Source organism: Oryctolagus cuniculus, chromosome 5, assembly GCF_051225735.1.
Source record: "Oryctolagus cuniculus isolate XC-2025 breed Fujian yellow rabbit chromosome 5, ASM5122573v1, whole genome shotgun sequence".
Classification (NCBI taxonomy): domain Eukaryota; kingdom Metazoa; phylum Chordata; class Mammalia; order Lagomorpha; family Leporidae; genus Oryctolagus; species Oryctolagus cuniculus.
Window position 1 is genome coordinate 117,116,853 of NC_142871.1, and position 27,309 is coordinate 117,144,161.

At 41.9% G+C, this 27,309-nt stretch overlaps 1 protein-coding gene and 1 pseudogene across 7 annotated transcripts; one reads left to right on the plus strand and one right to left on the minus strand.

Annotated features, from left to right (window-relative positions):
• Positions 1 to 27,302, minus strand: TMEM14A (transmembrane protein 14A). 6 transcript variants are annotated; one of them, XM_070074001.2, is made up of 6 exons: positions 27,153 to 27,275; positions 22,147 to 22,232; positions 18,026 to 18,127; positions 15,964 to 16,051; positions 2,853 to 2,986; positions 1 to 262 (listed from the first exon to the last, which is right to left on the minus strand). In XM_070074001.2, exons 2-5 carry the CDS (start codon positions 22,214 to 22,216, stop codon positions 2,902 to 2,904), a joined length of 345 nt encoding a protein of 114 aa, XP_069930102.1. In that variant the 5' UTR covers positions 22,217 to 22,232; positions 27,153 to 27,275; the 3' UTR covers positions 1 to 262; positions 2,853 to 2,901. The 6 variants fall into 6 exon arrangements, with proteins under 6 accessions (XP_069930102.1, XP_051711608.2, XP_051711607.2 ...); XM_051855648.3 differs by lacking the exons at positions 1 to 262; positions 2,853 to 2,986 and adding exons at positions 7,397 to 7,681; positions 14,259 to 14,339 and having other exon boundaries at positions 27,153 to 27,286; XM_051855647.3 differs by lacking the exons at positions 1 to 262; positions 2,853 to 2,986 and adding exons at positions 7,397 to 7,723; positions 14,259 to 14,339 and having other exon boundaries at positions 27,153 to 27,286.
• Positions 2,993 to 8,759, plus strand: LOC149126624 (glutathione S-transferase-like; annotated as a pseudogene). The gene is made up of 3 exons (XR_016233996.1): positions 2,993 to 3,536; positions 6,120 to 6,251; positions 8,583 to 8,759. The product of XR_016233996.1 is annotated as a glutathione S-transferase-like (transcript).
• Positions 27,303 to 27,309: the final 7 nt, after the last annotated feature.

Sequence of the window (27,309 nt, forward strand, 5' to 3'; positions counted from 1 at the left end):
TTTTTTTTTTTTTTTTTTGAGATTTTTATTTATTTATTTGACAGGTAGAGTTACAAACAATGAGAGAGACAGAGAGAAAGGTCTTCCTTCCGTTGGTTCAACTCCAGATGGCCGCTACGGCTGGAGCTACGCCGACCTGAAGCCAGGAGCCAGGAGCCAGGAGCTTCTTCCTGGTCTTCCGCGTGGGTGCAGGGGCCCAAGGACTTGGGCCATCCTCCACTGTCTTCCTGGGCCACAGCAGAGAGCTGGACTGAAAGAGGAGCTGCAGGCAAGGAGTAACCTAGTGCACCACCACGCCGGTCCCAGAGAAGCTTCTGTATCTGTATTTTTTTATCTTCCAGAGTACTAACATTGTGTCTTACATACCACACCTTTTTAATACAAGTGAATACACAAAAATTTATTTTTCTTAGTCTCTAAAAGCATTTTGATAAATGTTATTTTATTACATAACCCGATTTTGTAGAACCTTTAGAGTTAAATAAAACTTAGTTACTGCTATCAAAGACAACAAATAATCCAACTTTTGTTTGTGATTTTAAGGTGGAAATCTGATGTACGAGCAAGTGCCCATGGTTGACATTGATGGAATGCATATGGTGGAAACCAGAGCTATCCTGAGATACATAGCAGCAAAACACAACTTGTATGGCAGGATCCTGCAGGAGCAAGCCTGGTCCAAACAGTGCTTCTTATGCAGAAGAGAACTAAGACTTTTAGGCTCATTAGCAGCCATATGCAGTGGAGTTCTTGATAGAGTCACCAAAAATTCATTTAAGTTATTATTATTAAAATAATGAATACATATCAAAAGGGAGGAAACAATATAATAATCCCAAGGTACATGGTTGCCTTCAATAAGTATGAATTTGTGACCAGTTTCCTTAATTTTCTGTAAATTTTTTGTATTTTGCTGTCATTAAAAGAAAACCAGCCACTTTCTCATGAACCTGTGCTTGCCTCCACTAGGAAGCAGTAGCATAGCACCCAGGAATAAATCACAACTCTGACTCAAAGTTTTGTGGGAAGGTAGTCTCTCCCTGGGAAACTGATTCTGGAAGTGGCTACTGGAAACCACCTCATTCGTCTCTGGTCACACCTGATGTAACTCCCAGCCTCTCAGACATCAGCTGATTCTCACATGCACACACCAGTGCTTCTGCAATAAGCAGACCAGTCTACAAACTGCCAAAATCGTCTTAGGTCACCTAGAGTTTAAAACAGCAACTGTAAATTGTAAATTAGTGCACAAAAGTAGAAAACTGTGAGTTGGTAAACAACAAATAGTTCATTTTTATTAAATGTTTTAAGTAAAATTGTCATTGATTATGCATTGTTTTATTCAAAATGCATTTATATTTAAAAACTGTTTTTACAAATTTAATGCAGTTAGAAATTTTTAATCTTATATTTTCAAGTCTCAACTGTAAGTTTTCTCATGTTTTCTAGTAGCTTCTGCCAACTTCCTATTGATTGCAACCCTGCAGTATAGCTTAATGTGTTCTTCTTTCTATTTTTATAAATTTGTAGTTGGAGTTAGAGGTGCTGGTGGTTTTGCAAGACCACTTCATGAGTGTTGGTGGATTCCTCTATCAGGAAGCACAGAATGCCTGCCTGTCTATGCTTTGTGATATTGATGGTCTTTGGTGTTCAGTGCTAACATTCCTTCAGCATTTATCATCAAAAATACTGTATCTATAAGACTTCATCCACCACTGCTTAGTTGAAACTACAATTTCCTATAAGAAAGGTAGGATTGATGTTTGGTTTTCTTTGTTTTCCAAGTAATGAGCTGATTCACTTGCATCCTTCAACAGTGACTGACTAGTTCTTGTTATTGATTTAATATTACTATGAAGTCACAATTTAAACATCTTTGGTGTGTTTCTGTTCATTTAATTGTTATTCTTATTTGTGCTAAAATTATCCTACTTTGGTCTGTGGCAGTCAAGTGGCTCCCAGGAATTTTTTATATTATTCTACTGGCCTCATCCCTTCCTGATCATCTAAAGTAACATGATGATCCAGATCAGTCCTCTGCATCTCTTGCTCCAGCCCTGAACTCAGCCCTGTCTCTAATGAGCTGAGTTCCTCAGAGCTGCGTTAATGCCAAGTGGTTCTTAAGCAGACCTTTCACAGAACTAATGTTTATACATTAAAAGTGAATTAATAATTTACTTATAGTGCTTTCATTGGTATGCTACAACAAAACCTCGTATGTGTTAGACACTTTGCATTTTAAAATTCTTTGGACTTCATAATCCCATAAGAATGCTCAGAATGGCACACTTCTGGTTATCTATTGCTACTCAATATTCTCCCCCACAGTTCTGTGAGTTGACAGGACTCCGCGGAGGGGTTCTCTCTGAGTGTCTCAGGCAGTGCTTTGCTTGTCTGTCTGGCACTTGGGTTGGAAGGGCTGGAACCTGTGAGTCTGGCTGGGCCTCTGTCTCTTTGCATGTGGCTAGCTTGGGTTTCCACACAGCATGAGCTTTGCTGTATGGGTGGATTCCTACATAGCGCCTGGCTGCCCTTAGAGCAAGAATTCCAAGACCAGGCAGAAACTGCAAGGCTTCTTGTGACCTAGCCGTGGAACTCCAAGAACTTTTCTTTCCACATTCTATGTCAAGATGTCCCCATGGCCCACTCAGACTCAAGGGCAGAATGAAAACAACTCCCTATGCAAGGAGTAGCAAAGAATTTGAGACAATTGAGACACATTGCTATCCAAGGTCGAATCTAAAGGAACTATGGTTCAAAAAATTCAGAGACTCACCATTTACCAGGACAGAGGTTTCCAGTGCCCACACCAGCAGTCTTTTCACTATGAAATGGTTAGACACAGGACTCACCTTTCCACACAAGTAGAGAGGGAACTTGTAGAGTGAGTCTTGTGCCTTTTTAAGTTGCTCTCCTGACTGTGTCCGAGAACCTTCCATCCAGATGCAGACATTTTAGGCCATCCAGGGGTCCTTGGTACATTTTCCTTCCGTGCATCAGCATGCATAGATGATCTCACTGTTATTTCCACATTTCAGTATGATCTCTGCCCAATTTACTACTTTGAAACTATTTTAATACTTTGTGTACAACTATTTTATTAGCATTAGTATTAAATAACTGATATATACATATTGATAACTGCTGACATACTTTGAGAATTTTCCTACCTCCCAGGTTGAGTTTTATTAATACCCAAAGGTAACAGGAGACTGACAGAAATGCTTGGCTTCAGCACATGTTGTCATGTGCCATGTTCCATGACAACACCGGAAAACCTCAATGAGAGGCCTGATAACCAGGCGGGTAAAATTGAAACACCACTTAAAACATTTCTCTGGGCTCTAAGGTGATACTCCCTTTATCTGAAGCTCTCTTATCACCTTTGCTCTAGGATTGACATGTACGTGGAAGGCTTGAAGGACCTGAGTGACATGATTATGTACCTTCCACTCTCTCTGCCTGAAGAGAAGGAGAGGGATCTTGAACACATCCTCCAAAGAGCCACTACACGATTCCTCCCTGTCTAAGAGAAGGTAAGCAACAGGCGTCTGCCCCACTTCCTGTCTTGGGTCATGGGGAAGAAAAACAAACTAAACTAAAAGTAGATAAGAATATTACTGGTGGGTGAAAGATGCCCCAAAGCCTCTGCGAAAGCTCTCACTTCTTCCCTCACTTAACATTTATAAAACAAACCCACTCTCCCTCTTTCCTCTTGGGTCTTCTGGATCTTATTATTATTTTTTTGTAAAAGCTTTGTTTTTTAAAAAATTTTATTTATTTGAAAAGAGTGACAGAGAGAGAGGGACAGACAGCCAGAAAGCGAGCTTCCATCCGCTGGTTCACTCCCCAGATGGTTGCAACAAGTCAGGGCTGGGTCAGGAACTCCAAGAACATTTCTTTCCACATTCCATGTCAAGTATGTGCCCAAGGTCCACTCAGACTCAGGGCTGAAGCCAGGAGTGAGGAGTTTCATCCAGGTCTCCCGTGGGGGTGCAGCGGTCCAACTACTTGGGCCATCCTATGTTGTTTTTCCCAGGCCATTAGCAGACAGCTGGATCAGAAATGGCGCCGCCAGGACACAAACCAGTACCCATATGGGATATCAGTGTCACAGGTGGCGGCTTTACCTGCTATGCCACAACACCAGCCCCAGGATTTGTGTGTGTGTGTGTGTGTGTGCTTATGGTGCTGATTTAATTTTGGAATAAAACAGAGCCTTTCTGACAAGATTCAGGGGGAAGGGAAGAAATCCACACTCACTAGAGAAGTGGGTAGGAAGGAAAATTAATATTATTTCTAAAATACATTGGATAGTAAAGGCTCAAAACAGGTTAAAAGGTTATAGAATTCTACTTAATATTTCAAAAATTGAGGAAATTGATTTTAAAAAACACTTTAGTTTTCCTGTCTTTATTATTTGAAAAAGAATATCTGAAGTGGGTTTTTGAGCAAATATTTAAACTGACATCCCTAACACAAGAGTTGGATGCCTTCATTGAATGTACTTCATTGAATGTACTTCATTAGTATACTCATTATAATATTGATAGAGGAAAGAAATAATGAAATGCTAGAATTTGACAAAAATTGAGCCAGATGACTTTTCCAAACCCATTTCCTATGCTGCTTTAATCCATTCATTCTAGGTTAAATAGAACAGTTGTAACTGAATGACTTACTTTTTTTTTTTTTTCTTTTTTTTCTTTTTTTTTTTTTTTATTTTTTGACAGGCAGAGTGGACAGTGAGAGAGAGAGACAGAGAGAAAGGTCTTCCTTTGCCGTTGGTTCACCCTCCAATGGCCGCCGCGGTCGGCGCGCTGCGGCCAGCGCACCGCGCTGATCCGATGGCAGGAGCCAGGAGCCAGGTGCTTTTCCTGGTCTCCCATGGGGTGCAGGGCCCAAGCACCTGGGCCATCCTCCACTGCACTCCCTGGCCACAGCAGAGGGCTGGCCTGGAAGAGGGGCAACCGGGACAGAATCCGGCGCCCCGACCGGGACTAGAACCCGGTGTGCCGGCGCCGCTAGGCGGAGGATTAGCCTAGTGAGCCGCGGCGCCGGCCATGAATGACTTACTTTTTATATTTAATTATATTTATCATGATCGACAATCTTTGATCCTAATCACTTGATGCAGATTATTTTATTGATACTGATATATTTGGCATGAATTACAGATACTTTCTGTCCTTGGTTAAACTTCCCCTAATGACATGCAGTGAGTTTTCAGTCCCCTTGATCCAAACTAGATCACACTGTGAAAATTCTACACTGAAGGCTTTCTTCATGTCATTTTACTCAGAAGTATTAAAAAGATAACATTCAATTATAATCAGAGTAAAATTTAAGAGATTTTTATCCTACAGTTTTATAAATATTATCAATGAGTAGATATCTAACACCACTATTCCTAATGACTATATTTTTGTTGTATAAGTTTATGAAGTATAGAGACTTCCCTCATGGCTAAGAATAGTAACAATAACAACATAGCTAACAACTATACTAATGGTAATGATGGTTCACGTCTGAGTGCCAAGGACTCTGCTGTGCACTTTACCCATTACCTCCACTTTGCATTCATAACTCCACAGAAGAGATGTCAGTATTATCCCCATTTACAATTGAGGCAATCACAGATGAAACAAGCAAAGTAACTTAACCAGTGTCACACAACCAAGAACACTGGCACCTGCATCCAAATCTAACTCCTGAGCCCATGCCTACATTTCATAACATTATAGAGTTTTAGGGTCACCAGAGTCCACCAGTAACCACCTACCCTAATCTTTCATTTTGTATTCAATCAATTTTGACCTGAAGTGACCCGTAAATGACAGCCCTATGAGAAGAAAACATGGTTATAAAATGAGGTGTAGGTCTCTGTGCAACCAATGTTCTCCCTGCAAAGTACCTTCCAAAGAACAACATACCTAAGGAATCTGCCATGAGATGGCACAAGGAGGGAACATCATCAAGACCTGGAGGAGCGATCAGCCAAGGTTATGGTGCTAACTATAACTATAGCGTCTAGAACTTTCTGCAAAGTCAATGAACTTAACTGAATTGTATGTTAGGTATGTCCTGACTCTTCTACCTTCTCCATCTCAACTATGCAGGCACTGAGAGAACATGGGCAAGATTTTCTTGTGGGCAACAGGCTGAGCTGGGCTGCTGTACAGCTTCTTGAAGTCATCTTAATGGCTGAAGAATGCAAACCCAGTATCCTCTCGGGCTTCCCTCTGCTACAGGTAACACCATCCAAATGGTTCCCAAGGACAGTAAGGAAAATGGATTTCATTCACGTATTCTTTCATTAAATCATTCACCACCAGCTAAGAACCTACTGACTTCTTTATGCCAAGAAGTGAGTTAGAAATATGTTAAGAAATATACATAGTGGGAGACACAAAATAGCATCTAAAGCAGGACAGTCACCTGGACCACACAGGGATCTGAGGCAGGGTCTCTGCAGAACTCAACTCTCAAAGGCTTTGACAGGCATGTAGTAGACCCTCAATAAAAGTTGCTTCCTTCCTCTAAGTTAAATGGGGAGAAACATAAGATAATATCATTTTAACAGACATCATTTTAATGATACTTGTAACCACTGAGAAAGCTATTGCATGTCATGTATCACACTAAGCAGCAAATGCTCATTTATTTTATCCTAACCTCAAAGTAAATAGAAAATGAGACTCAGAGGTAAAATAACTTTCACCAAGTCACATTGTTTACAGGTGACAGGACTCAAACCTTAGTCTGTCTGATTCCATAGCCTTAAAATACTTTGCTATGTTGGTAGATTCCTTTACAATCTTGTAAAAATATACTCACGTAAAACATTTGGAATCTGAGTTATGACAATGCCACAGCTTCAGTTTTGCATTTCCTATTATATTACAAACATGTTTTCATACTGTTACTCAGTCTACCTCATTTTTATACAAAGTCTATATACATATTTTTAAAATTTACACATTTAAAATATGTTGACATTTAATAGTGTCAATTGTTAGAACAACAGGAGTCACTGTGTACTTACTTCTCTTGTGGGATCTGTCCTTAATGTGTTGTACAATGTGAATTAATGCTATAATTAGTACTCAAACAGCACTTTACATTTTGTGTTTCTGTGTGGGTGCAAACTGTTTAAATCTTTACTTAATATATACTAAATTGATCTTCTGTATATAAACAGAATTGAAAATGAATCGATGTGAATGGGATGGGAGAGGGAGCGGGAGATGGGAGGGTTGCGGATGGGAGGGAAGTTATGGGGGGGGGGAGCCACTGTAATCCAAAAGCTGTACTTTGGAAATTTATATTTATTAAATAAAAGTTAAAAAAATAAAAAAGAAATAAATAAAAATATGTATACATTTAAAATACATACTTTTTTAAAAAAGATTTTATTTATTTTATTTAAGAGGTAGAGTTACAGACAGTGAGAGGGAGAGACAGAGAGAAAGGTCTTCCTTCCATTGGTTCACTCCCCAAATGGCCACAGAACTGCGCTGATCCAAAGCCAGGAGCCAGGAGCTTCTTCCTAGTCTCCCATGCGGGTACAGGGGCCCAAGGACTTGGGTCATCTTCCACTGCTTTCCCAGGCCATAGCAGAGAGCTGGATTGGAAGTGGAGCAACTGGGACTAGTACCGGTGCCCATATGGGATGCTGGCACTGCAGGAAGAGGATTAACCTACTGTACCACAGCTCCAGACCCTAAAATACATACATATTTTAAAATTTTTCATAACTATATAATATTCCATTTATTACACTCTAAATAATCTTACTAAAAAAAATCACAATATACATGTCCTACATGTATAAAAAACTGAGAAATATCTACATAAATGAGCATTCATTGGACACAGTTTTATGTAGCCATTTATATTTAAGGATTATACAACAATATGCAAGTGATTATGGCTTAAAAAATGAAGGCTTATCATTATTGTATACCAAGATGCTCTGGAATGTTTTCATAAGTAAGGTTGTGAGAGAATCTTTATGGATATGACTTGTGCCACATTTAATATTACATTGTTATTATGTATTTTTCTGAAGATTTATTTATTTGAGAGGCAAAGTTATAGACAGAAATAGGGAAACACAGAGAAAGGTCTTCCTTTCACTACCCAAATGGCAGCAATGGCTGGAGCTGAGCCTATCTGAAGCCAGGAGCCAGGAGCTTCTTTGGGTCTCCCACATGGGTGGAGAGGCCAAGCACTTAGGCCATCTTCCACTGCTTTCCCAGGCCATATGCAGAGAGCTGGATGAGAAGAGGAACAGCTGGGATTCAAACAGTGCCCTGTGTAGTATTGTAAATGGGATCACTTGGCTATGGCCTATGAACTTTTTGTGGATTACTAACTTGTATTGCTGAGTATTGTTAACTTGTAATATCACTTTGCAATGTGCCATACAACATATGAATCCCACTTATCTCTCATCTCTACCAGCAGTGGGGAATGTAATTTTAAATTATTTTTCCTCATAGGCAAGACAAGTCCTCATCTCAATCTTACTTTATTTTGCAATTTTCTACTCTTATAGATACTGCACTTTTGCATTTTAGGAATTCAAGGTCAGAGTCAGCCATATCCCCACAGTTAAAAAGTTTCTCCAGCTTGGAAGCTAGAGGAAGCTCCCACTGGATGAAGAATCCATTCAGACTGTGAAGAGCATATTCAAATCTGAACACGGCATGTTTCTTAAAAACATGAGCACCATAGTAGCTGATATTAACAAATGAAGAGGTCTAAGGAACTCTACTTTTGTAACAAGGCTCAGACAGCTATCCTCTGGCCACATTAATAAAGCTATGAAAACAAAGTGATGAGGAAATGACTGTCTCATACCTGTCTACAAGTCAGAGAACTTTTGCTGTTTTTCATAAGACAATATAACATCAATTAATCAGAAACACCCAAATAAGAATTCTTCTGCATTCAACACAGTGCAAAAGATTAAAATAATAGGGAGACAAACTGGGAAGGAAGAACTCAAACTATCCCTCTTTGCAGATGATATGATTCTTTACTTAGGGGATCCAAAGAACTCTACTAAGAGATTATTGGAACTCATAGAAGAGTTCGGCAAAGTAGCAGGATATAAAATCAATGCACAAAAATCAACAGCCTTTGTATACAAAGTCAATGCCACGACTGAGGAAGAACTTCTAAGATCAATCCCATTCACAATAGATACAAAAACAATCAAATACCTTGGAATAAACTTAACCAAGGACATTAAAGATCTCTACAATGAAAATTACAAAACCTTAAAGAAAAAAATAGAAGAGGATACCAAGAAATGGAAAAATCTTCCATGCTCATGGATTGGAAGAATCAATATCATCAAAATGTCCATTCTCCCAAAAGCAATTTATACATTCAATGGAATACCAATCAAGATACCGAAGACCTTCTTCTCAGATCTGGAAAAAATGATGCTGAAATTCATATGGAGACACAGGAGACCTCGAATAGCTAAAGCAATCTTGTACAACAAAAACAAAGCCGGAGACATCACCATACCAGATTTCAGGGCATACTACAGGGCAGCTGTTATCAAAACAGCATGGTACTGGTACAGAAACAGATGGATAGACCAATGGAACAGAATAGAAACACCAGAAATCAACCCAAACATCTACAGCCAACTTATATTTGAACAAGGATCCAAAACCAATCCCTTGAGTAAGGACAGTCTATTCAATAAATGGTGCTGGGAAAATTGGATTTCCACGTGCAGAATCATGAAGCAAGACCCCTACCTTTCACCTTACACAAAAATTCACTCAACATGGATTAAAGACTTAAATCTACGACCCGACACCATCAAATTATTAGAGAGCATTGGAGAAACCCTGCAAGATATAGGTACTGGCAAAGACTTCTTGGAAAATACCCCAGAAGCACAGGCAGTCAAAGCCAAAATTAACATTTGGGATTGCTTCAAATTGAGAAGTTTCTGTACTGCAAAAGAAACAGTCAGGTGAGTGAAGGGACAACCGACAGAATGGGAAAAAATATTTGCAAACTATGCAACAGATAAAGGGTTGATAACCAGAATCTACAAAGAGATCAAGAAACTCCACAACATCAAAACAAACAACCCACCTAAGAGATGGGCCAAGGACCTCAATAGACATTTTTCAAAAGAGGAAATCCAAATGGCCAACAGACACATGAAAAAATGTTCAAGATCACTAGCAATCAAGGAAATGCAAATCAAAACCACAATGAGGTTTCACCTCACCCCGGTGAGAATGGTTCACATTCAGAAATCTACCAACAACAGATGCTGGAGAGCATGTGGGGAAAAAGGCACACTAACCCACTGTTGGTGGGAATGCAAACTGGTTAAGCCACTATGGAAGTCAGTCTGGAGATTCCTCAGAAACCTGAATATAACCCTACCATTCAATCCAGCCATCCTACTCCTTGGAATTTACCCAAAGGAAATGAAATTGGCAAACAAACAAGCTGTCTGCACATTAATGTTTATTGCAGCTCAATTCACAATAGCTAAGACCTGGAACCAACCCAAATGCCCATCAACAGTAGACTGGATAAAGAAATTATGGGACATGTACTCTGTGGAATACTATACAGCAGTCAAAAACAATGAAACCCAGTCATTTGCAACAATATGGAGGAGTCTGGAAAACATCATGCTGAGTGAACTAAGCCAGTCCCAAAGGGACAAATATCATATGTTCTCCCTGATCAATGACAACTAACCGAGCACCAAAGGGGAAACCTGTTGAAGTGAAATGCACACTATGAGAAACAGTGACTTGATCAGCTCTTGTCCTGACTGTTGATGTACAATGTAATACTTTATCCATGTTAGTATTTTTTTTGTTCTAGTACTATTGTTTGAACTCTGCAATTAACACACAATTATTCCTAGGTGTTGAAATTTAACTGAAAAGATATCCCTGTTAGGAATTTGGAAAACACTATGCTGAATGAAATAAGCCAGTCCCAAAGGGACAAATATCATATGTTCTCCCTGATCAATGACAACTAACCAAGCACCAAAAAGGAAACCTGTTAAAGTGAACATTATGAGAAACGGTGACTTGATCAGCCCTTGCCCTGACTGTTGATGAACAACTTAATACGTTATCCCTCTTAGTATTTTTTATGTTTGTTCTACTTAATACTTTGGTTGAATACCGTAATCAATACACAGTTATTCTTAAGTGTTGAAACTTAACTGAAAAGTGATCCCTATTAAATATAAGAGTGGGAATAAGAGAGGGGAGAGATGTGCAATTTGGGACATGCTCAAGCTGACTTGCCCCAAACGGTAGAGTTAGAAACATACCAGGGGATTCCAATTCAATCCCATCAAGGAGGCATGTACCAATGCCATCTCAGTAGTCCAAGTGATCAATTTCTGTTCACAATTGATCATAATGATAGGACTAAGAATGAAAGGGATCACATAATCAAGACTAGTGTCTGCAAATATTAACTGATAGAATAAAAAAGGGAGACAACGATCCAACATGGGAAGTGAGATACACAGCAGACCCATAGAATGGCAGATGTCCTAAACAGCACTCTGGCCTCAGAATCAGCCCTTAAGGCATGTGGACCCGGCTGAAAAGCCCATGAGAGTATTTCAGGCATGGAAAGCCAAGACACTCTGAAAAAAAAAAATGACCTAAATGAAAGATCTCTGTGAGTGAGATCCCAGTGGAAAGAACAGGTCTTCAAAGAAGGAGGTACCTTTCTCTGAAGGGAGGAGAGAACTTCCATTCTGACTACGACCTTGCCTAAATATGATCAGAGTCGGTGAACTCAAAAGGCGTCCATGGCCTTGGCAACTCATGACAAGAGCCTAGGGTGATTACTGAGGCCATAAACAAGAATGTCTATTTGTTAAGTCAACAACAGGAGTCACTGTGCACTTATTCCTCATGTAGGATCTTTGTCCTTAGTGTGCTGTACATTGAGATTTAATGCTATAACTAGTACTCAAACAGTATTTTTCACTTTGTGTTTCTGTGTGGGAGCAAACTGTTGAAATCTTTACTTAATGTATGCTAAACTGATCTTATGTATATAAAGAGAATTGAAAATGAATCTTGATGTCAATGGAAGGGGAGAGGGAGTGGGAAAGGGGAGGGTTGCGGGTGGGAGGGACGTTATGGGGGGGAAGCCATTGTACTCCATAAGCTGTACTTTGGAAATTTATATTCATTAAATAAAAGTTAAAAAAAAAAAGAAATAAAAGAGTAAAAATAATAGTAAGCAAATAGATAGCAAGAATTTCTTCTAAAAACAAAACCAAAAAAATCATATACACCACCAACATCCACTTCTACCACCTTTTGAGAAAAGTCCAGAACCCTACTGAATAATTTCAAACTAGTTTCAGGTACAATCTATTTCTCTATTCTCAGTTTCACATTTAGCAGTTTGAGTAGAAACTGTTATCAATCTGAACCTGAAGGCTGTTCTCAGTCATTTCAGACAGCAGGCAACCCCATGAGGACAGATTTCCAGCCTTGCTTATGGCGACAAAACCTCCTTGCTACCTTAGGATCAGTGTTTTTCTCTTTCTTAAAAACAGGCTATTTTAAGAATATTTAAGAATTTTGTCTTGGCTTACCATTTGGTTCCACTAGTGGGATTTGTTTTCCCTCTATTAATCAAATTGCTTTTCACCAAAGTTTAACCTTCTGAGGGTCAGTTGGGAAAACCATCAACAGAACACAACCATTGCAGCCCGCTGTTACCAGTTGTTACCAGTTGAGGGCTCCACACACCATTTCAAAGGAGGCTTGGAAATAGGATGCCACTGTGCAGACAGAGCCAAAAGGATCCAAACTGCAGGTTACTGCAGCTCTAAGTTCAACCCCTCCTTAATCATGAGAAACTCAGTCTCACAGAAAGGAACTGACTTTCCAAAGGTCACACCAACCAATGCATGGCTGGGCAGGGATCAGGTCCCCTGATAGTCACTATGAGCCGAACAGTGCCTCGGACATTCAGTTACAATCACGGCCAAAAATTAAGTAATTTGAGGCAAAATAATTTGTTTCAGAATTCTTACCATTTCACAGAGAAAGAAAAGCTCTGCTCCTGTTGGCTTAAAATAACCCTTCTTCGGGGCCAGCACTATGGCACAGAGGGTTAAAGCCCTGGCCGGAGGCGTCGGCATCCTATACAGGCACTGGTGCGAGTCCCGGATGCTCCTCTTCCAATCCAGCTCTTTGCTATGGACTGGGAAAGCAGCAGAAGATGGCCCAAGTCTTTGGGCCCCTGCACCTGCATGGGAGACGCGGAAGAGGCTCCTAGCTTTAGATCAGCGTAGCTCTGGCCTTTGCGGCTATCTGGGGAGTCAACCAGTGGATGGAAGACCTCTCTCTCTGTCTCTACCTCTCTCTGTAACTCTGTCTTTCAAATAGATAAAATAAATCTTTAAAAAAAAATAACCCTCCTTCCCAACCCCTTTTATCAGGAACTGAACATCTGAATGCCAAAGATGATGTGAGCATAGAGAGAAGACACCAAAATTTAAGTAACAAGTTTTACTAAAAAATGTCTTTTATTTGAATACTGAATATGTTCTCAGAGGACACAGAATGTGCCAAGAATGGAATTTTCTTAAAGGAAACAATTAAAATGGAAAAATATAAATTCTAACAATTTCTAAAACGTGACAAATGCTGGATGCATTTATTTTATGTAAAACACTCTTAAGAAATTCCTTTATCATGTGGGTGCAAACTGTTGAAATCTTTACTTAATATATTGCTAAACTGATCTTCTGTATATAAAGAGAATTGAAAATGAATCTTGATGTGAATGGAAGGGGAGAGGGAGCGGGAAAGGGGAGGGTTGCGGTGGGAGGGAAGTTATGAGGGGGTAACCATTGTACTCTATAAACTGTACTTTGGAAATTTATATTCATTAAATAAAAGTTAAAAAAAAGAAAAAAAAATTCCTTTATCTGCTAAGTCATGGTTTAATGTAAATTTACTTGAATCATGAGTATTTGATATTGTACAAGAAAAAAAAAAAACACCTATATAAAATAGACACAGGAAAGGAAATAATGCATTAAATGCCTTTAATGAAAATAGTGCTTGGCAATTACAAAACAATTTACTTTAAAAAAAAGCCTCTACCTAGTGTCTATATGGCAGTACTTCTGTTACTGGCATAAAATAAGACTTCACATTCCACAGTGAAATTCACATAATACAGAGAATGTGCTCTGTCCTTACGATAGGATGGCAGGAAGTTTGTTTCCAGCTCCTCAGGATGCTTAGAGCAGGGACAAGACAAGTCTCAGCATCATCATGAGGCTGGATCAAAAGAAAAAGACAATGGGAGGGTCACTCTCACCTGGCCAAGACAAGAAGGGTTAAAGGCCCAGCTCACCTAGAGCGCTCCCAGCTCCGGATTCCTGGGCTCTCTCCTAGCTCTGCTTCAAAAGGCAGGTGGCGGAAGACTCCTCATCTTTGTATTCTAACTTCTCAAACACTGCTGAATTAGCCATTTTAAAATGTCACTGAATCAATAAGAAAAATCAGAACTTGCTCTTTTTTTTTGACAGGCAGAGTGGACAGTGAGAGAGAGAGACAGAGAGACAGGTCTTCCTTTTGCCGTTGGTTCACCCTCCAATGGCAGCCGCAGCCGGCACGCTGTGGCCTGCACACCGTGCTGATCCGATGGCAGGAGCCAGGTACTTATCCTGGTCTCCCATGGGGTGCAGGGCCCAAGCACTTGGGCCATTCTCCACTGCACTCCCTGGCCACAGCAGAGAGCTGGCCTGGAAGAGGGGCAACCGGGACAGAATCCGGCGCCCCGACCGGGACTAGAACCCGGTGTGCCAGTGCCGCAAGGCAGAGGATTAGCCTAGTGAGCCGTGGCGCCGGCCTGCAGTGAGGTTTTATGAGGAAAAGGTTTGAAAAGAAATGCCAACTTTCAAAAGCTAGCAAAGCAAACAAAATAATCACAGAGCACTTTTGGGGACAGTTATGACATTCTCAGCTACTTCTCTGTAAACTTCATCCTGGCTCCCTCAACCACCAAGGACCATGTATGACACAGGGCTATACCTGGGAAGCAACCCTTGGTGATCACACCCTCCCACACACACACCCAGAAATGCAACACAGAGAAACTTCTGCAGAAAAGTAGACAGAATATTAACAATCACTCATTATGCTACCATCCATGGAGAAACACTGCTAACAGTTTAAGGTATTCCCTTCCTATTTTTATAAAGAAATATTTTTTTAAAAACTGGGATCACATTATATTTGATTGTATTTTATCCTGTTTTTATACCTTGCTATGTCAGTCAGATTTTCCAATGCCACTAACTAGTTTTTGAAAGAATGAACTAATGTTCTCATAAAATGAACAACACATTTATTGGAAACATTTCCTTACTGGTAAACTTTTAGGCTGTTCCTAACTTTTCAGCTTTTCATGTTTTCCATTAGAAATAAAGTTGCGGGGCCAGCGCTGTGGCGTAGCAGGTAAAGCTGCTGCCTTCAGTGCTGGCATCCCATATGGCCGCTGGTTCGAGTCCTGACTGCCCCACTTCTGATCCAGCTCTCTGCTATGGCCTGGGAAAGCAGTGGAAGATGGCTCAAGTCCTTGGGCCCCTGCACCCACATGCGAAGACCCAGAGGAAGCTCCTGGCTCTGGATCAGCACAGCTTCGGCTGTTGCGGCCAGCTGGAGAATGAACCATTGGATGGAAGACCTCTCTCTCTCTCTCTCTCTCTCTCTCTCTCTCTCTGTCTCTCTGTCTCTACCTCTCTCTCTGTAACTCTGCCTTTCAAATAAATAAATAAATCTTAAAAAAAAAAAAAAAGAAAGTTGCATTTTACTTTTAAATAAAAATTGACTTCTGCCAAAAATTCATCACTTTGAAATGATGGCAAAGGAAAATATAGATCAAAATAGTTTTTCTTACCTCAAACATGCAATCAGCCCAGCAGGCATTATTTTCTTGGATCTCTTAAATCTCACACCCATCATGGTGGCCAGGAAGAAAGCTGTATCTGGAAACCAAACCAATCCATGGAACAGAGTTCAAAAACCTTATCGAACACTTGCATGTGGAAAATACAAATATCATTACAAAGTGTTTAACATGACATTATAATATTATGGCCATGTATTGAGTTGCTCTTTCCTAGAAAAAAAAAACAGAATGTTCTCTGAAATGCTTTATGAACTAGCTTATCAGAAAGTTTGAGTAAACAAACATATTAAAATATATTCCTGAAATATTTTCAAGAGAAAATTCTTTGCTAAGCTAAATTTCTGTTCATAGAACACTATCTGAAGGTTATTACTACATCTTATTCAGCTTCCCCAAGAAATATTAGTGGGGGCCAGCGCTGTGGTATAGCAGGTAAAGCCACCAACTGCAGTGGCAACATCTCGAATGGGCACTGGTTTGAGTCTCAGCCACTCCACTTCTGATCCAGCTCCCTGCTAATATGCCTGGGAAAGCAGTGGAAGATGGCCCCTGGACCCACTTAGGAGACCTGAAAGAAGCCCTGGCTCCTGACTTTGGATTGGCCCAGCTCTGGCCATTATGGCCATCTGGGGAGTGAACCAGCAGATGGAAGATCTGTCTGTCTCTCTGTAACTCTTTCAAATAAATAAGATCTTAAAAAAAGAGAGAACTGTATCTGTAAATCACATTGAATCTTTTAAAAACTAAAGTTAAAATGACAAAAAAATTATTTTAAAAAAGAAGCATTAGGGCATCTACTTGGACCCATGGGAGATAATAAATGTTTAGTTTTAACTGAATGTAAGGAAAATAACCAGTATTTAAAAGTAAGAACTAATTAATATGTCAATACCAGGAAGAAGGCTGGTTTTTCTCTTTATAGCATTCCCTTCTGGGGAATGTGAAGCCTGGAAGATAAATAACTGCCTAAGCAATCATATTATATTCAGAGCATCATGTCAGCATTTTACAGGATGCCCCAGTAGGAAGGCAGAGGTGGTTCTATGTAAGACATTAGAGCACTGATGTCACAACTTAAAAACAGATTTTAAAGAAAAATTATTTATAGGAAAAATAAAATGGCTGGCAATAAACATATGTGGATTACTTAAATGCATATGAAGTAAAATTTCGATCTGCTGATATAGCTGCATCTTCTAACATAATCCAATTATTATTAAAAAAAAATTAGCCTTAGCCCCTATTTAAAATAAGAAAGAAAAAAAAAAGAAATACCACATCTCTTTATCTCCCTTAAATGCAAAACTGGTATAATTTTGTCTTTGTATTTTCTTCCATATGCTACCATGGAACTTCAAATCATAAGTAAATCAAATAATGACAATTTTCTTGGTGTGTTTTCCCAAACCCCCACTGGATTTCTTTTTATTGTTGGTCATTTTTTGTCTTATTTATTTATCTAATGGGAACAGATTTCATGTATTTCATACACACAGTTTTAAGAATATAATGGTATATATTTCTCTTTCAAGTCACATAACAGCAGCCAAATGTTCAAGAGGCTTTAATCACATAAGTTTCCACTTTTTCTGTGGCTATTCCACTAAGGCCAACAAAGGGAGAAATTAAAAATCAGCCTTGCTTTTCTAGATTAGATCTTAAGGCAGAAAAGAATCCTAAGCCATTTGTGAACTAAATAAAGTAGTACAAGGCTATCTCTTCTTAGGTATTTTTACAGCAACATAAAAACTGCTAAATAGGTATTCAAGAAAATTAGCTGAAAATCTGGAACTAACTCCTTGCTCTTTCCAATTCAGCGTAACTTAAATTTTCCAGCAACAAGTTTAACAGAATTGGAAGACCTGCCATCAGTACAAATATTTTTGATCAAGTCTGTCTAGAAAGGTACAAGAGTTGTGTTCAATCTCAACACACACACAAGGCCACTTTGTCATTGACAGCATGTTTCCTAGAAAACCTAGTATAGGGTGTTCAAAAAAGCCACCCCCAGGATTCAATCCTGTGTAACTGATAAAAATGTCTTACTTACATAGTGACAGTTTTATATCCCGTTTGTCATTGGAGACACGGTAAGCGCCATAGCCAGCCAAAGCTCCAATGAAAATTCCAGCAATCAAAGACAGAACACCACCTGGGTGGAACAAATATAAATACAGGCTCACAAAGATACACCCTCAATGAAAGGAACCTATTCCAAAGCTTCAAGTACAAAGTATAATAGTCAAATGTACTCCCAGTTGGTCAGAGCTAAATTAGGCAGCAGACCTGGTCAAGGACACTGTCTGTCCATGGCTGTTCACGCACAGGAGCCCTGAATGCACAGCAATGAGGAGTTCAGGACATCACTTGGGGGGACAAAGAACACCCCCTGTGGTGGTGGATTTGACACAGATAGCATGACCTTGGGCAATCAGTTGGCTTTTCTATGCTCCTCTTTTATTTTCCTTTTTTTGCTGCTTCTGTTGTTTTTCTCATTCTCCTTGGCTTGATCTTTTTACTGTGAGGTTGTGATCATGGAAAATAAGATATAAAGGTAATTGTAACTCACAGAAGTAAACAGAGAAGTACTATGAAAACCAAGCAATGGTTCTGTCCTGAATAATTAACAAATCTTCAGGACTCAAGTGCTGATGAGCACTGCATCGAGACAAGAACCAGGACACTGATCCAGCCAGCCAACCCCCAACCCATCCATCCGCCTCAGGGCACTGTGACAAACACCAAGCACTTCCTGTGCACTGGACAGTGGGCCATATGCTGGTGAGAGCATGAGCGGGGCAAACATAATCCTTACTTCATGGGACTTACTTAGAACACACTGCATTAGAATCCCGGGGGTTAAGGTCGAGGTACCCGTACTTTTAAATATCAATAGGAAATTCTGACACACAGCCAGGGTTAATCATTGTGGCACATGCAATCATAAACACACACACACACCATAGCAGCAATAGCATCCCGAAAGAGAAGTTGAACACACTAAGTTCTAGTCCTAATTCTTTGACTCACTGGCTGAAGACTTTGGCTAAATCACTTAGCCTTTCTAAGTTTTCTCAGTTGCAAAATAGGGTTAATATCACCCATGTAAAGTACATAAAAAGGTTTAGAGCGTTATAGGAGGAGATAATATTAAATTCTTCATTGTTTCCTCCCAAATCTATTCAAATCCAACAAGATGATGTTTTATACATGTATAGCCAGAGGCAGGCCTTACGGTACAGTGGGTTGAGCCACTGCTTGTGACACCCACACCCCGTATCACAGCACTGGTTCTACTCTGGCTACCCTGTTTCCTATGAAGGCCCTTACTAATACGCCAAGGAAGCAGCAGATGATGATCCAAGTACTTGAGCTCCTGCCACCCAGGTGGAAGATTGAGATGGAGTTCCTGGCTCCTGGCTTCAGCCTGGCATACCCCCAGCTGTTAAGGAGTAAACCAGCAAATGATCTCTCTCCCTCTCTTTCGCCTCCCTTCTCCCTCTCTGCCTTTCAAATAAAATAAATACAACTAGAAAAGCCATTCCCCTAACTAAAAAATCTTGAGGATTCAGAAATATCTGTGTCCTCTCACCAAACACCATGTTGGCATCACAGCTTTCCCCCACCCAACACTACTCTCCATAACTGGCCCCTGGCAGGGTCTCCTGCCCCAGCTGCACGGGACTCACACCTACAGCAGCTCTGAGTGACAACAGAGAGTATTGACTCACTTTACACAAATGTTTTAAGACATCTCCATTGTAGGCAATTAGAATATAACACAGAGTGGCCGGCACAACGGCTCACTAGGCTAATCCTCCACCTTGCGGTGCCAGCACACCGGGTTCTAGTCCCGGTCGGGGCGCCGGATTCTGTCCCGGTTGCCCCTCTTCCAGGCCAGCTCTCTGCTGTGGCCAGGGAGTGCAGTGAAGGATGGCCCAAGTGCTTGGGCCCTGCACCCCATGGGAGACCAGGATAAGCACCTGGCTCCTGCCATCGGATCAGCGCGGTGCGCTGGCCGCGGCAGCCATTGGAGGATGAACCAATGGCAAAGGAAGACCTTTCTCTCTGTCTCTCTCACTGTCCACTCTGCCTGTCAAAAAAAAAAAAAAAAAAAAAAAATATATATATATATATATATATATATATATATAACACAAAGTAAAAAACCAGCAAAGGGAACAATGCTCCACCGGCCCGCAGACCTCCCCACTGCCATGGCAGCAGTGGGAGGAACCGCTTGACTCTGGCTAGCACTATGTGCGATGTGTTACATGCATTTTCTTATTTAACTCTAACAGCTGAGGAACTGAGGCCCATAAATTAAAACTTAGCAGGACCAAGATTAGAATTTAGGAATGCTTGCTTCTGTGGCTGATGCTCTTCACCCACGTTACACTACCAGAGTAGGCTACCTGGTGAAGACATATTAACCCCAAAGGTTGCCAGAATCACTTGAACAAGGGTTCTTGCAGGCCAATAGGGAGCCATACTGTGCAGCTGAACAAGATGCCCCTGAAATCAGAGATCTTACAGCTTACGTGATTTTATTTGTTTCCACCAGCTGGTAAAACCTGAAGAGATTTGGGTTAAAAAAATCATAACATCCACCCCAATTCCAACACACACACATTCATGCATTTATGCACACATTCACACACTCCCCTCACCCCATCCCTTCTTCCCACCTCTCAAAAGAGCAGGCAAAAATGTCCAGATTTTCTTTTCTGTTCAGCAACAAAAGTTATTTTGACACAGCTTTAACAATGAAAAAATGTGTTTTCAATAACAATTCTACCAGGATTTAAACTAAGTCCTTTATAAAGTAGGGGGTGGGGGGCAGCATTGAGGCCCAGCAGATTAAGCTCCTGCCTGTGACACTGGGATCCAATGAGCACCAGTTTGAGTCTCGGCTGCTCCACTTCTGCCCTAGCTCGCTGCTAATGTGCCTGGAAAAACAGCAGAAGATGGCCCAAGTGCTTGGGTCCATACACCCACATGGGAGACCCAGATGGAGTTCCAGGTTCCCGGCTTCAGCTTGGCACAGCCCCAGCGGCTGTGGCCATTTGGGGAGTGACACGCTGAATGGAAGATACCTCTCTCTCTCTCCCTTTCTTCCTCTGTCTCTCCTCTTTCTATATATTACTCTTTCAAATAGATAAAGAAACCTTTAAAAAATAAACAAAGTAGCAATGAAACTTCAACTTTTGAATGATTACTTACAAGTCTTACTTTGGTGCTTTTTTTCCTTGAGATACGAGACTACTTCAAAAAATTCATAGAAAACAGAATTAAAAGACAAGTTTATTTTTGATGCCAAAAAATTTAAAATCCATGCTTAATTGTTTCATAATGTGCATTTCCATGAACTTTTTGAACACCCCTTATACATACCCATTGAGATAGAACAATAAATATCTAATGAGAATTACAGGCTGTGACGAATCTTAGAAGTCATCTATTTTAGCCCTCAGCCACCAGAGAACTATGCTTTTGACTTCTTAGCCATCTCAAGGGAAGGAATTAACTAGGAGTAATGAAGACCGGACATTTTCAGGCCAACTCAAGTGCATCAGATATGCCAAAAACACTTTGCAAAACAACTGTATTTTTATAAATTTCATTAAAATATATGGAATGGAAACATGAGACACCATGACCATAAATGCTTCCACCTTAAAAAAAAAGTAAAATATAAACCTTGATCTTTCATTTTTCTCCGTAAAAATTCTTTAATTGACCAACTGGGTTTTCCCCCTTTTTTGAACAGTGATCAAGAGACAACTTGGGATGTACCATCTTAGGTATTTAACAAATTTTTCCTATGCAACACACAATATTAACATTATTCTGTTTTTTCATTCATATGATGAGGTAATCAAAAAGAATCCTTATTTAATAGTAAGCGAGAGGCCTTAAGTGAAATTAAATCTGTTAATTATGCAATTGATAGCAACAGATGAAATTATAGAGTCCCGTGATGGAGAGAGGTCCAGAGGCCTCTGCCATGCCTGGCCCTACATAAGCTCCTCCCCTCCAGGAATTGCTCCCATGACACACTGGTGCTCAAGGGCATCTTTAACTTCTTGTCTTACAGACCACAGGATGATCCCAGCACAACCATCAACTCCCCACCAAACCCCTCTGAAGAAAAATTTGCTTTAGGCTTACCTCTCCGTTTATATCCCAAAATGCTTCCAAAGATAACAAGAGCTGCATAACCAAAACCAATCAGGTCCATTGGTGAGACTGCAATTCTAAAGTAAGGGGGAAGGGACAAATAAATAAATATATATATATATATAAAATTTTTTTAAAAAACCAAAAGACTGTTGCATGTAAAAGTGAAATATATCCCACAAAATTACAAACACTGGGGCCAGCACTGTGGCACAGTGGGTTAACGCCCTGGCCTGAAGTGCCAGCATCCCATATGGGTGCCAATTCGAGTCCCGGCTGCTCCACTTCCGATCCAGCTCTCTGCTATGGCCTGGGAAAGCAGTAGAAGATGGCCCAAGTTCTTGGGCCCCTGCACCCATGTGGGAGACCTGAAAGAAGCTCCTGGCTCCTGGCTTCGGATTGGTGCAGCTCTGGCTGTTGTGACCAATTGGGGAGTGAACCATCAGATGGAAGACCTCTCTCTCTCCCTGCCTCTCCTCTCTGTGTAACTCTGACTTTCAAATAAATAAATAAATCTTTAAAAAAATTACAAGCATTAATTTCTCTAGTCTACTAAAGAAAAGAGGGCTTGCTCTTCACCTCTCCCTACACTCAGCCACAGTGCCCCCAATTCCATCGCTCTCAGAAACAATTAGGGACACCTCGGGATGATTCTCCTTTGCCTGTCTGCGTGGGCTGCCATAGCTCCAGCTGTTTAATTCTTTCTGTTTTCCAAATGAACACTTTGTTCTGCTCAGCTGAGTCTCCTCCCTGGACCACAACACTTTGCTCCTCACTTCTCTCCTCCACACCTAGAATGTCCTCCTTCTCCTCTACCCACAACACCCTACCCTCCCCTCCTCCCTTGGAGCTTCATCCCCTGGCTTTTGCTCCATTCATTACCTCCCAATCTCCTAATCCCGAGCCTGCACCAACCAACCGATCTGGAGCACATAGCTTCTTCCTCCGCTAATTTCCCTGCCTATCACAGCTCCCAACTTCTAATTCTTTTACATTTGTGCAGAGTTTCCTCCCATCCTCTCCACACTGCACAACAGCAAAGAGGTAACAGAGACATTTGGTGACTGAACCAAATATCTGCTTGTAAACATTTGTTTTGTCACTAGCTTCATGGTGAGACAGCTAGCTACTCTGTGGTGGCAGAGGCTGTTTGTCCTGGGCCCACACCCCTCCCTCTGTCCACTCTTCCCAAAAGAAATAGCAATAGACAAGATGAGTTCTAAAGTTCCTTGCAGCTTTTTAAGTCCTAAGACTCCTGGTGGTGCTTTTACATATTTTTTGCATCTGCATTTCCTCTATGAGAAATATCTTTGTAAACATGAAGAAGAGTATGTTAGAGTTCTTGTATTGTTTTACAATCTTCTCACTACTCATCATTAATGTTAACAGGTCTTTTATTCCCGGTAGTAAAATAGTAACAAATTGACACAGAAGGACAGAAAAAACAGTTTGGAGCTAATCTCAAAGAATCAACTACTTCCCGGTAGTAAAATAGTAACAAATTGACACAGAAGGACAGAAAAAACAGTTTGGAGCTTATCTCAAAGAATCAACTACAACTACTGTGAGGAAGGGTCTGGAGGGAGGGAAACTGGGGCACTAAAAGGAGGCAACATTGAAAAACCGTTCACTTCTATCGGAAGAATTACAACAGGAGAGCTCACCTGTGCCCGAGAACAGTACTGGGGGATGCAACATGTAGGAAGGACCTGCATTTAAAACCACTTGTGGACTGAATGACAGATCAATAATAACAATAATGAGGAGAATGACAATGTTGTGCTGGACACCCTTCTAAGGCATCACATATATCATTCAATCATGACCACAACCCTACCAGGGAAGTACTATCATTACTTCTACTTCCCAGTTGAGCAAACAGAGGCATGGCAAAGGCATGCAATGCCTCAGGTGACACAGGCTCAGGGGAGTCTCACTTCTAACCACTGCACACTGTCACTTCTGACACTGGAGTTAACTTGATGAAAAAAGTAAAGATGCAAACGCAACTCACGTTCTTCAGTTTTCAGAGCTCACGGCCTTGTATCTGCTGACTTACCTTCATCAGCCCTACATGCCTCTCGTGTTCAGTCCTCCTTACTCTCCTTCCCAAAGAGCTAATCGTACTCCACAATGTATGTCCAGCTTCAAACCTGATGCCACTACTTACTAGTTAGGGCATTCCTTAACCTGTCAGTTTCTCTGCCTCTCAATGAGGCGTAATAAACATACCCAACTCACAGGGTTGGAAGAGGTGATTGAGTTAATACTGCAAAGCACTTAGAATCGTCCCTGACACATACGAAGCACTCTACAAATATTAGCTGCTTTAATAATAATGATCAGTCTTCTCTTTCACCCTTAAACCTATTTTTAAGCTTGACAGGTGTAAAGACATTAGTATTTTCAGAATATGGAGAAAATAGTAGGGTAAATTTATGATTCAGGTATTCAATGAATCATACCATAATATTACAACCTATAATTTATAGTCATTTCCATTTAACAACCTTTTATTGAGCACTGCTTTTGTGCTAGGCAGTAGCATGGCCTTGTTCTTCCAGGACTGTATGGTACAGCCTGGAAGAGAAGACAAATATGTGAAAGAGCCCTAAGAAGAGGGGCACCTTGCAGGTTAAGCTGCAGCCTATAATGTCGACAGCCTATATGAGCACTGGTTTGAGTCTGGCTGACCCATTTCCAATCCAGCTCCCTGCTAATGCACCTGGGAAGGCAGAGGATGATGGCCCAAATAATTGGGCCCCTGCCACCCATGTGAGAGACCCAGATGGAGTTCCTGGTTCCTGGCTTTGGCCTGGCCCAGCCCTGGCTCTTACAGCCATTTGGGGAGTGAACCAGCAGCAGACAGATTTCTTTCTCGCTAGCTCGCTCACTCAACTCTGCCTTTCAAATAAAGAAACACTTAGAAAAACAAAAACGGGAAGCAGCAGCTTGGGAGCCTAAGGAAGGATGCAGAGTCCATCCAGCTGGGATCTTGGGGAGCGCAGAGGAAGCCAAGTGGCAAGGAAGGAAGATCCAGGCTAAAGAGAGAACACCTGCAAAGGCCTAAGAGCATGAGAAAGCATGGGCACGCTCTCAAAATACAAAGTGCAAGGAGGTTGTAAAGAGAAGGGGGACTGGTGAGCAGGATAGGACCTGAACACCCATGCAAGCCCCGTAAAGAGAGTCTGCTTCTCTCATAAAAGCAATGAGGGATCAAAGAAGGGAGCCCCACAATCGTAACTGAATTTCGGCGAGTGCTTCCTGACTGCAGTAGCAGAAGATGAACTACAGTGAGGCAGGGAGAAAAATAGGGCGGCTGCTGCCGTAAACTAGGCAAAAGCTTAGCTGATGCTGGTAGCCTGGCCTAAAGAAATGGCAATGAGGGTGGAGGGACATGCAGGGATTTGGAAGAGGTTTACAAAGTAGAAAGTCCTGGTGTGGAGAGGGAGGACGGATGAGTCACATATGAGTAACCCCTAGGTGTCTGGCTTGAACCATTAGAAGAGGTTGGGGTGACAGAGCCTTGATGCTACTCCACGTAGGCAGATTATCTACTGGAGCAGCAGCAAGGTGTGTGGAGGGGGGAGAAGAGAGAGGTGGTCAGGAATGATGGGCCCCACCTGGAGTATACTCCGCCAGAGATCCCCTAACACACAGGAAAACACTCCCACGTACAGGTCTGGAGTTCATGAGAGACAGGTCATTATCAAGTACTTTAAGCACCTGATTTCTCCTGAGGCCAAGCAGCTGGTGTCAAAGACAGATTCCGCCATTCCTCCCCCATCCTCCCTTGGGGGAACACACCCCTTCCTCCTGCTATACAGTCACTTATGTTGGGATTCGCTCTGCTCTCAGCCAACTCAAGCTCCCTGGGGGCAAGCCCAGGTTCAGTTCACCTTTCTCCTCCTCACTGCACCACGCGCATTGACCTGCACATGGCAGGGAAAAGGAAGCACACATTAAAGCCAGAGTCTGGGTAAACACCAGAGGGATAGGGTTGGGAGGTGACAGCCCATCACAGGCCCGGAGGCCAACCCCTGCTCAAAGACTTGTACAAGACCACAAAGCATCTTGGGTGCAATGCAGCAAAATGATTGCACTAAACACAAATCCCAGAAACAAGTCCTCCAAAATGAGGAGAACTCATTAAGATATTTGCTTTGAACTATTACAGTATATAAAAAAGCACGTTCACGTGGTGAGTCTAACAATTCCCTCCCTCCCACCCCTTGAGCTCCTGGGCCATGAAAGATATTTTCCAGTGAAGTCTGCGTGGTGCTTTGGACATCAAAAGCATCAGGCATTTTTGCAATGGTGCCTGAGCTCACTCCCCGACCCCACACCACCACAACCACTCCGGGAAGGTAGGAGACAGGATGGCTGGGAGATTTAGGGCCACGAGAAAGCAGAAAGTTGGGAATTCCCAGGAGGAGCGGTGCCTAGCCCCCCGCAAAAATCCGCCCCCCTTGCCCCTTTGTGTGAAGTGGGGATTTCGGGAGTAGGGGCTCTCACTAAAGGCTCTTTTTTTTTTTTTAACAGGCAGAGGGGACAGTGAGAGAGAGAGACAGAGAGAAAGGTCTTCCTTTGCCTTTGGTTCACCCTCCAATGGCCGCCGTGGCCAGCATACTGCGGCCAGCGCACCGCGCCGATCCGATGGCAGGAGCCAGGGGCTTCTCCTGGTCTCCCATGGGGTGCAGGGCCCTAGTACTTGGGCCATCCTCCACTGCACTCCCTGGCCACAGCAGAGAGCTGGCCTGGAAGAGGGGAAACCGGGACAGAATCCGGCGCCCCAACCGGGACTAGAACCCAGTGTGCCGGCGCCGCAAGGCGGAGGATTAGCCTAGTGAAGTAAAGGCTCTTTTACTTCTGTGCCTCAGCAGGAAAATCCCAGGCAGGAAGGTAGCGACTGCAGGATGCACAGCGCACCTGTGGCCCTGGGCCCTCCCCATAACTGAAGAAAGAAAGTGGGAACCAGCAAGAGGCAAGCGTCTTACCTGGATCCCGGAAGCGGTCTCTGAGCCAGGGCGGTCCTCCTCAGCGGCCTGCCTTTGAGCTACGGCCGTTGCCTGCCGGCAACGCCTCCCCCGCTGCGCGCATGCCCCGGTGAGGCTCAGCCCCGCCCAGGCCCAGCCCCGCCCAGGCTCAGCCCCG